The 10830-nt window shown below is 38.6% G+C and overlaps 2 protein-coding genes across 5 annotated transcripts in view; both read right to left on the bottom strand.

Annotated features, from left to right (window-relative positions):
- Nucleotides 1-788: 788 nt before the first annotated feature.
- npffl (neuropeptide FF-amide peptide precursor like) lies at nt 789-3411 on the bottom strand. The gene is made up of 3 exons (XM_051414690.1): nt 3094-3411; nt 2113-2228; nt 789-1011 (listed from the first exon to the last, which is right to left on the bottom strand). The coding sequence occupies exons 1-3, from the start codon at nt 3238-3240 to the stop codon at nt 891-893; spliced, it is 384 nt and encodes a 127-aa protein (XP_051270650.1). The 5' UTR covers nt 3241-3411; the 3' UTR covers nt 789-890.
- A 3475-nt stretch (nt 3412-6886) lies between these two features.
- itga7 (integrin, alpha 7) overlaps nt 6887-10830 on the bottom strand; it is a 34451-nt gene continuing 30507 nt past the window's right edge. For 3 of the 4 annotated variants that reach the window (XM_051415496.1, XM_051415494.1, XM_051415495.1), the window contains 2 exons: nt 10573-10698; nt 6887-8769 (listed from right to left, as the gene is read on the bottom strand). In XM_051415496.1, the coding sequence (XP_051271456.1) occupies nt 8614-8769; nt 10573-10698 (282 nt within the window). In that variant the 3' untranslated portion in view covers nt 6887-8613. Of the gene's footprint in view, nt 8770-9906; nt 10072-10572; nt 10699-10830 lie in introns of all 4 variants that reach the window. The other variant, XR_007886540.1, reaches the window with a different exon arrangement.

The raw sequence follows: 10830 nt of genomic DNA, 5'->3' as shown, positions 1-10830 counted from the left end.
AAAAGAATGTTTATTCAAATCACATTTTTTATTATGCAGAAGTTAAAGCTCAGAAAAAGAGAGAGATTTAAAATTATATCAGCATCTGCATTTGTAGAAGGGGTGTAGGAAAATATAAAAAGTTATATTTTGTTCTGTTATAGTCTATCAATTCTCACAATCAATTCAAACATTGTATACATTTTTTGTTTAACCACTAGATGGCAGAGTTGTGAACAAAGTGCTTATCCCACTGTTGCGTAATATTAAACTAACTCAGATTTTATGCATATGGTGGTGTTTTCTTTATACTATGACAGGTTTTTTTTAATCGCAATATATCACCTTACTTACAGTATAGCAATATATTGCATTATATTGAATTACACCCCCGTATCATTCTATATATATCGTGAGATTCTTGTCAATAACCAGCCCTAATTTGTAGAATTCAGTACTGTAATTCCAGCTAACACCCTTTCTGAAATCCTGATCTTTGTACATTGATCATTTTGAACACATACACATGAGTTTATCTTGTCCAAGTTCAAAGCACTTTTATTTGACCAGAGAACAGAAGAAAAATGTAAAATGTAGCCTTCAATTTACAGCAAACACATCTGGTCCTGAATAACATTCCAGTCAGGACAAATTAGGTCTGCTCAGAAAACTGTAATCAGCATTCGTCAACATGCTTTGTAGTGACGGAAATCAGAAACAAAACCCCAAAAATTGTCTCATGTCAGCTTTAACTAAATGTTTGGTGTCAAGTAAGGCCTAATATACTGGGACAATGTTGAAAAAAAACATGCTTTTATAATTCAGATTTATTCATTCAAATTCTGTCTCTCCACCGATGGCCGCTGCTTGGCCCTGTGCCAGGACAGTGGTGTGTGGATCTTCCTGCCGGATTACTTCTTGCCGAATCTCTGGGGTACAGCCATACTCCAGATCTGACCGGGGGCAGCCTCCCAGTCACGGGAATGTATCTGATCCTCTGACACTACCTGCCCTCTGGAGCCGCGACCAAACCTGTGAGGGAGGAGAAACAGAGGAACTGACGCAATTCAAAGTAATATACGGTTTAAATGAAGTCCTTTTTAATATATCTGGATTTAGTGGATCTTAGTAGGAACAACCACACAAAACCATGTTTTTGATGAGGCCTAAACATGGACAAATACAATTCACAAGCTGCAAATACAAAAGAATCATTTTGTTCTTCCATCAATCAAAAACAATCTCATATAATATATATGGTACTTTTCATTCTGAAACGTAGATATGGAAATGGAAAATGGTTGCAAATGCGTAAATGGAGTTTTGTTTGATCTACATTCCTTATTCCTTATTCACAGCAGCCATTTTGACAGGAAATAGTAGGGTAAACACAGGTGTTACAAATGATACTAATTAAGCAGACCAGAGCTTTTCCAGTGAGCCAACATACATAATAGCAGCACTCTGACTCTCTTTTACCTGAATGGAACAGAACCTTAATTAGTATCATTGGTAACAGCTGCGTTTACCCTACAATTTCATGACAATGCAGTGAAAAAGGCCTATTAGTAGATGATTAGTCAGTCGACAATTTGGATGATCTTTGAGTTGTCTCTGTTGATTTAATTGTTGAACTGTTGATTAAATTGTTGAACTGTTGATTTAATTGTTGAATTAACATTTTCAGCCTATTCTTGTCTTACATTATAGTAAACTGAATATCTTTGGCTTTTGGACTGTTGGTCTGACATAACAATACGTTTGATGACATCACCTATAGCTCTAGGAAACTGGGCTGGCCATTTGTCAGTTTTCTTTTATGACAAAATGATTATTTGAGAAAATAATCTGCAAAGAATGAAAATAATTAGCTAGTTAGTTGCAGCCATATATCTGCATGGCTCTTGTGCTACACTGATCATTTCAGAAATCAGAGTTATTGAGAGTTAAAGAATTGTAAGAGTCATATATGATGTTTTTGTTTTTCTGAAAATCCTTATGTGACCCTAACATGGCAATGGGCTATGCAACAGGTGTTGATATTTTTTCAGGTAACTTATTTCTTGTGTGCTTATTTTTATGTGCAGCCTACTGTATGTGTGTGATAAATACAGGCTCTGTAATGGCACTGACCTCTGTGGCTGATGGAGGACAGAGTTCCTGGTTTCTCTCTGAGATCCGAGCAGCAGAGCTCTCAGCACTGCGGTCAGCAAACGATCATCAATGCTGTTATCTATGTTTTCACTCTCCTAGAGTACAGCAGCATACACACAAACAAATGCAAAGCCTAGTATCAAAAAGTTTGTATTTAGTTTTTGTACAGAAACCCCACAAAAATATCTTGAGCCATAACTGCATTCAATTTTGGGTTGCAACACAAACCCCAGGGGCTGTCGCTCCAGTCAGTCGGCCCTGCTGTGGCGAGGCACCTTGAGATATAGATGGCAGTGGACAAAGGCAAATAAATGCACCTCATGTGCACCCAAATATTCATCCACCCTTATCTTTATGCAAAATGTAACCCAGATCTGTCTGTCTCTGCACGCCACAAGGAAAACGTTATATTTTTGACTCGTGATCTGAATCCTCCTCCATCCTGATCTGACTGTCTGTTGACCCCGGAATACATTACAGTGTATTTCACACTCTTGCGTGAAGAGGAGCACTATCTGAAACCTCATTTAGCTTGTCTCACTTTATAAAAGGGCTCAAATCCAATTTACATACTTCATCACATGGAGTAACAGACTTCTCTGAAAATGTTGGCATGACTTCTGGTTGTGCACAGAATTTTTCATTTAGTCTAATGTGGCACACATTAGCACAGACAGTCCATATTTAAATCCCGCCTAGAGACAGACAGTATATTTTAACACATTAGCATGTGTGCCTCAGATACGTTTCAAAATAGGATTTTTATTTTCAGATGCCAAAATTATTATTGGCAATTTGTATGTAACATTAATTATATAGCAAAAAACACACAAATGGTGTAATTAAAAAAGTATATTTCCTTGTCACAGCTACAGATAAATCAGAGAGTTAAGGTTTGATAATTCACTACTCAAAATTAAAGATTTGCAATTCAAGTTTGTGCATGGTTTGTTGTCTCACCAGCCCCAGCAAGTGGTCGGCCATGTTCTCCTCTGAGCCTGGCAGGATGTCATTTTTGTCCAGACTGCCTTGGATATGAAGAGCTCGACTGACGCCAGCCATCGCCATAACCAGACCCAGAAGAGTCACCACCGCAGCTGTGTCCATGGTCTCAAACTGCAGAGGAGGTCAGATGAATGCTGATGACAAAGGCAAATGAAGATTTCGGTTGTCCGATTAAACACTTGTTGACTTCTGCTCCTGCAAAACAGAGGAAGGACTCGTCCTGCTCGGGGTTAAGTGTCCTCTTTGTGCGGTGTCCTGACTAACTTCAGTGGTGGCAACATCCTTGCCTGGTCTTTTATACACCTCACGGTCACTGGCTGGAAGCCCCTGGGAGAGCTGGAGAAGGATGCTACTGTACAAAGGGGAACTGGGGACAGGATGGAAGAAGAACCATCCACTAATATGAGATTTAACTAGGGCCATTTAGCAGGATCAGGGCATTAGTGATGACTGAGCACCAGAGTGCGTTATTATGTGGCCCCAGGGTAGTGCAACACAACTCTCTCAGTTATTAAACAGATAAATCCCTGCAAATGGACTCTGATCCACCAGTCCCTGTTGTCCAGTAGTCGGCACCACATGTACAAACAGACAATGCGCGAAAACACTCATTACCAACTTAATCATTCACCAAAATTTAACAGATTAGACCGGACAACTTAAGTGATCTAAGACAAGAAAGTAATGGACCTAAAACACCTCTTTCAAAGCAGAAAAACAAAGTAGACGCAAAAGAAGAAAAAAACACGAGTGACACATTTTCTGCTTATTAGTTTTTTAATGTTTTGCTCCAGAGCTAATGTTTCTAAACTAGAGAACATATCCACAACATCATCTCACACCTCAAGGTCTACAATAATATTACTGATTCATTTATCAGTGAAGGATTAACCTCACTCAGAGTTTGTATCTTAATGGTATCTCGAATTAATGTTGTAAATCTTTACTTTTTGTCCATTTAAAGGATCATTTTACAAGTGTGGGTTGAATTGCCCAAGATTGTGTTTAAGATAGCATCGATTTTCAAGTAAAAGGTTCCATTATTACTTACTACTGAAATTCATTATCAGGTGGATATCAAAGTTTCACTGAAAATGCGTCACACATGCTCTCGCCAAATGATTACTGGCACAAATGTAAAGCACACTATGGTGCAATAGTAACATTATGGATCATGGAAACCTTTGCTTAAGCAGTAAAGAGACGGTTTTCTGAGTGTTTTTCTTAACATGCTGATGAAGGCATGTCAGACAGAAGCTTCTCCCAAAGGAAAATGTCTTAGAATAAAACCCCTTCATTTGTTAAATGTCAGCTTCCTTCATTTTGTTCATTTCAAACGAAGACAACTATAGCCTTGATTTGTGACAGTGGCTTTATTAGTGCCATATGTGTTCAATTTGTTTCTGTCTTTGGCTCAGAGTGTGTGTGTGTGTGTGTGTGTGTGTGTGTGTGTGTGTGTGTGTGTGTGTGTGTGTGTAATAATTAGTCACTTCCCAATACTAGATGAGACATAAACAGATTTGGCTCATCAAAGTGCCTAATGGATGACAATCCGCTTAAACTGCAACACACACACACACACACACACACACACACACACACACACACACACACACACACACACACACTCACTTCATAGTCTAACTGACTCTGTTTAACTGCCATGGCAACCAGGATGACATCTGAAGGATTCTGAGGGGAATTAGTTTTCATTTCTATAATAAGATTGGAAGCTTTTGGATTAGAGAAACATCTAATTCACTCACTCACACGTTGTGCTGTTTTCTTTAATGTTTACATACAATATACACTTAGTGGTCACTTTATTAGGTACACCTGTACAGTCTAATGCAACTACCGTACCATAAAGTCTACTCTTATGAGGATCAGTTAGTGATGTGTTCTACTGGACTGCATTCAATTTCAGAGGTGTTTCTAATATTTTGCCCCTCTCAAGAATATAGATATGGAGGACAAAAAAATAGAAACACTCACAGCTCACTAATCAACACGTTGTATCTTGTATCTTGTTTGTTTAATCCGTACAGAAACCAAAAGCCAAAATGTTGTTTTTACTCTAAGCTGTCCGGCTCCTGGCTGAAGATTCATATTGAGCAAACAGATATGAGAGTGGTATAAATCCTCTCGTATAACTTATTAATAAAATGTTGAATTATTCCTTTAATCTTACATCATAATTAAAGCTGGAGTACGGGACTTATAAATAAGTACTATATAAATGAACGCCTATCAAGGCCAGATAAATCTCTTTGTATTTTGTGGTATATTCCCGCGCTGGCACACTCAACTAGCAATGATTGGGACCAACTAGCAACTTTTTAATGCCTTTATTTGATAGTATAGGTGAAAACACAACGGGGGGGACGACATGCAGCTGCAGCTTGGAACCGAACCCGGGCCGCTGCAATAAGACTCCATGGGGAACGGGCTCTACCAGGTGAGCAACCATGTGCCCCTAGCCTGGGACTTTCCAGGGCAATGAGTGTGATAAAGTCATAAGCATACGTCGACAGTGTTTAATTACTCTCACTGCTAGAAAGGGGAAGATGAGTACTGTAAGAGTAAGCAACATTTTCTGCATTTATTTCTGATTATTCTATCAGAGTGGAGTGAACACATTAGGGTTTTACATTCATCCCTTTTTACATACAAATTTAAGCGCTACCTAAAATATTGTCACAGTATCAATATCAAGGTACTAAGTGAAAAATATTTTGATACAGTAAATATTGCACAGCTCTTCTTGTATGTCTTACCACCTGAATATACATCTGAACTTAATGCTGGGGGCTCTGAAACCTGACCACACTAATAAACAGGTACATAAGAGGTTCATATTCTTCCATTGTACAGCTGACAAATATAATAATTTCTATCTACCCTCCTCTGATCTGGAGAAGGTCATCTATGCTTATATCCAATCTTTTTTATACTTTGCTGCAACCCTCATGCAGAGCCAAGCGTCTCTCTCTCACACACACCGTTCAGCTGTATGGATTTTAACTGCACTTCAAGGAAAAGACCATGTATGACCAATTTAATCATCAGTTAGAAGAGGAAATGAGCTGAGCATTTAAAGCTCGGGTGAGTCTGACCTTGAGCTATATATGGCTGACCTTTATGAACCAGAGGACAGCCTGCATATCCTCATGATGATAATGATGATGATTGTTAATATTATATGACAAGACCACAATCAGTTTCTCTCTTCACTTGTTATTGTTTCATTTTAGTTACACACACAAACACAAGATCTACATATTGTATTCCACAGAAACGTATAATACCTTTATTTCTTCTGTGTTCTCCAAGAGGATGTACATTGAAAAGCAAAGGTTGTGTTAGATGCACAAAATCCTTTTCTTTTTTATTCCACTAATCTGTGTCCTTGCTGTGGCAATATGTCTCTCCTTGTGTTTACAAATTCAAGTCACACTGCAAGGTTGTGGGCCACATTACCATGAAAATAAGGAAGAAATTAATGCAAATGTATTCCATACAAGTGCTGTTACCTTGTAATTGTTTTTGTTCCATACTTAAAATGCCAATATTTGCATACTATAGCAACATTAATTTATTGTGTGTGTCACATAGACAAATCACAAATATGACAGAGACAATTGGGGTATTACAGTTTTCAGACTTTTGCCTCCATCTGGTGTTTTCTGATTGAACTGCATGTTTATCCAATCAAATCTGGCTAAAATTCAACTGAGAATGACACGACTTAACGTTATCTGATGGGTTTATTTTGTTTCCTTTTATTTTATTTACAATGTTAAAACAGTGCAGCCAAACATAAAATAAATAAAACACTGAGTCATGAAAAAAAAAAAAAATGGGGGGAACGTAAGAACAGCAACAGAACTTCATGCAGCTAATACAAGATTGTCCAGCAATACCTAAAAAACAAGCTGACTCTTCATGCTTTACAGCCACATCATCGACCCAAATTACATCCAAAGAAAGTTTGTCTGGTTCCTTGTCGGCATATTCTGCTCTTCTAGAATCTCTCCTCTCTTTGTGTTGTTTAAGCGTTGGAGGGATGTTTATTTATCCACCGGTGTCCAACAGATGCTTCAGGGCAGCCTGATCTAATTAAACAAAGTTGCCTTCTGTTCTTTACCGGCAGCTCACAATCTGCCACTTTCACCATAAGGCACTTGTTAGAAATGTCAGTACCGAAATTAAAGTACATTACCAGGAACAGTTCGACACGCAGGTTAATACAACGCAACTAAAATGTTCTGAAAATTATTTATACAAAGACGATGATGTCTCCTGGTAAAATATTTTTACATCTCAGTAAAAAAATAAAGGTGGTGTTGCTTGAAAACCTCATAATTTAGATTTATCTAATTCAGTCATACATGTAGGTGTTAATATGAAACCATTGTTTCACACATTATCATTTTATACAGTGGGACAATGTATCCCCTTACAAGCCTGGACATCCATCTAGTGTTTGGTTCAGAAATTTAAATGCTTACACTGCAAATGGGCTGACCATATTTTAAATATTGCTTGGCTTTTCGAACATATTTGGTTTTCATGCAATAACAGGCTGTGGTTTTGTTGTTCTTATTCAAGTTCACTCAGGCAATAAACTATTGATGTACAGGACATTTGACTGATATATTAACAACAAAATCACAAAGGAACTGACACAGAAAGTCTCCTCCTTTATAGAAGGCTTTTTTTTCCTTGAATAAAGATATACAAAAAACCATGAGGTGAACTTCTTGAATGGCTTTTTAAGAGCAATCAGCAAGCCCAGACAACAACACATTCAGTGTTCTGCAACATTTAACTTTACTGATATCTTACAAACTGACATTTCCCCAACGTTTACCAGTGCTGACTAAAAGAAAATTCTAAAACATCATTTATATATATAAAAAAACATTTTTTCATTGCCCATATCAGTCGTCAGTCTTACAGTAGTTAAGGCAAAAGTAGTCGCGGGCAGTGGCTTCTTCATCAACAATGTCCAGTCTGTATGTGTCTAATATTATACTGTATGTTTGTGCATTCATGCATGTCTTTGAGTTGTGATTTTCTGTCCTCCTTTGTTCTGCCAGTCAGAACTGACAGTGAAGTCCATGTAAGCATCAGCGCTCCTTCTGCATCCTGTAAAGCATATTGAGCGGCTATACTGGTTCTAATATTGTTTCTGGCCATCAGCATTTACTGTAAAACACTGATATAGATGCACAGTGTAAATAGACTATCCAAGGCCAGCCATCAGCGTGCTACAGTATAGGAGAAATATAGATCCAGTCACAGTGTAACAGGCCACCAATATGCAAGTACTGACACAGTACAGTGTGCACAAGATGTCATGATCTCAGTCCATGTGCACTTTTTTTAGTCCGTTAGTTCCAATGCAAAGACAGAATGAGTGCCACACATGGTGATTTGAATTAATTCAGTCAGTCAGTGCTTCAAAGCGAGTTATGAGGTCCCATCGCTCCAGTGTGTGGCCCATTCCTTTTTATGGACAACTCCTGACTTCTCAGTCTGGAACTGTGGCCGGTCCTCGCGAGGAATCTTCACTGCGTGGTACTGAGGCAACTTGTCTTTGTAGTGGGCACGTTGGAAAAAGCCACACTGTCGGCACAAGAAAGAGGGAAGCAGGTAGGTGTGCAGATAGAGGAAGAGAGGGGCAAAAAGAAAGGAAAAAACAACAAATTGATGTCAAATATAAGAATGCGATTGCAAATCACCTTCAATTGTTTACCCTTATTTCAGCACATACCACCGTCTAATATCATGCCTCTTAAAAGACATATAAAATGTCACTTATTCCACCAATGTCTTCTAGTTCATCTCAGACAGATGAGAAGAAAAACTGATTATCTCATGACCTTGTGCAGTCAAGGTGACTTTTTAATAAAAAGGTACATCCACCCAAAAAGCACATCCACATGCTCTGCATTTCTACTTCAGCGTCGGTCTCAAGTGCCCCTGATGAACAAACCAACACACCAAAGTGCACACATCAATACAAACAAAAACACCTGGTGATATTAATGTCAAGTTGATTCTGGCACCTGAAAAACACGAGGTACAAGCCAAATAAGAGTTTTTTAATAGATTTACAAGCATGTGACAGTCACATCAAGAAAATGAATACATTTTCAAAGACTGGTGCCAGAATGAACAAGTGTAGATAATTAATGTCAACAGCAGTGGCACAACACACAGCACAGCAGACATCTGAAACACCTGAAGGAGAGATGGCTGGATGGTGTTCAATAGGCACAGATTAAAAAGAGAAAAAATATCCAAATAAAGGAATCAGTTTTGAATTAATCTCTACAACAGCACATTTTGCTATCTATGACATTACACTAGAAAGAACTACAGTGGCCAAAGTGCCTAAAGAGACCGTAACCATAATTGACCATTCATTAAACCTCTCCCAGGCTTTGTATTTCTCCACATCATGAAGCAGTTTTCATGTGGCATTTTAGTCTTGTTTGTCCAAATATGAAGCTTAAGTAAATCGGGCAATCAGGGTGATGAAATAATATGACCAATTTTTACAGGGTCTCTTACAGAGGAAGCTGGAGCATTAAAATATCAGCTGGAGACAACAACCGACTCATATTATCTGTGTATTTTCGTTATTAAGAGTGCCAAAATGTGCTAATATTTAATATTATAATGAACACCACCAGCCACACCAGAGTGGAGGAACAAAGTCAAGGAACAAAGCGATTGTGGGTGAGGTTTTTTTTTTACCGCTTGGAGGGAGAGGAGGAGGGGAGAGCAGGCCAGAGTGAAATATTCTTTATATTATAGTTCTGAGGCCTGCTTCTCCGCCTCCGAGGGTTGGACCCCCAAATGGGCGCGGTAGTACTCCGTGTCATAGTGTCGGCGCCGCTCACTGCGTTTGAAGAACCCACACTGGGCAACAGATGACCACAGGAAAGTTTGGGCAAAGTGAAACCGGGGAAAAAAACAATGGGAAATGAAATAAAAAGGGGATTTAGGGATAGAAAGTGGATCCCCAGATAGAATTGAGAGGAAACAAAACAAAAGAATGACACACAGAGGACAAACACAAATACAAAGGAGGAAAAGAGCAGAAGAGAGTGAGCTGGAAGGAATAAAATTATTATACGAAGACAAAGAACAGATCAAAGCAGATAGAAATAACTGGACATGGAAAGTGATGATGACAGGAAGAAAATCATGAAACTATAAAGACTTCTTATGTGAAGGCCGTTGAACTCTATGTATCAATATTAGCTATTAAATCTTAATGGGGCACAACAAATGTTTCATCCTAGTGATCCACCTTAAATGACAAAATATCCATTGTTGTTGGACTGGAATATATAGGACAAAAAGGTGTAAAGAGAGTACAAGTGTACAAGTTACAGTTAGATATCCTGTGTGTGTTACCTTCCACAGTATGCAGACCAGCAGAGTCAGCAGCAGGATGCCTGCCAGAACAGCTATAAGGATGATCCACCAGGGGATCCAGTACTGGTCAGCGAGACCAGGCTCAGGATAGATCATCACTGGAACCTGGAGAGGAAGGAAAATTAAAGGAAAAATAAGAGAAATGTATCCCTTCTGCAGGTTATTTGCCGATTAGTGAACACATTTCCCTACAGTCTATCTGAGGACACATGCTCTGTGACCTGAAGTGTGCTGAGT

The sequence above is a fragment of the Dicentrarchus labrax genome, unplaced genomic scaffold (genome assembly GCF_905237075.1).
Source record: "Dicentrarchus labrax unplaced genomic scaffold, dlabrax2021, whole genome shotgun sequence".
Classification (NCBI taxonomy): Eukaryota; Metazoa; Chordata; class Actinopteri; family Moronidae; genus Dicentrarchus; species Dicentrarchus labrax.
The sequence above is the reverse complement of the archived record's forward strand: the minus strand, read 5'-3'. Positions and strand labels throughout refer to the sequence as shown.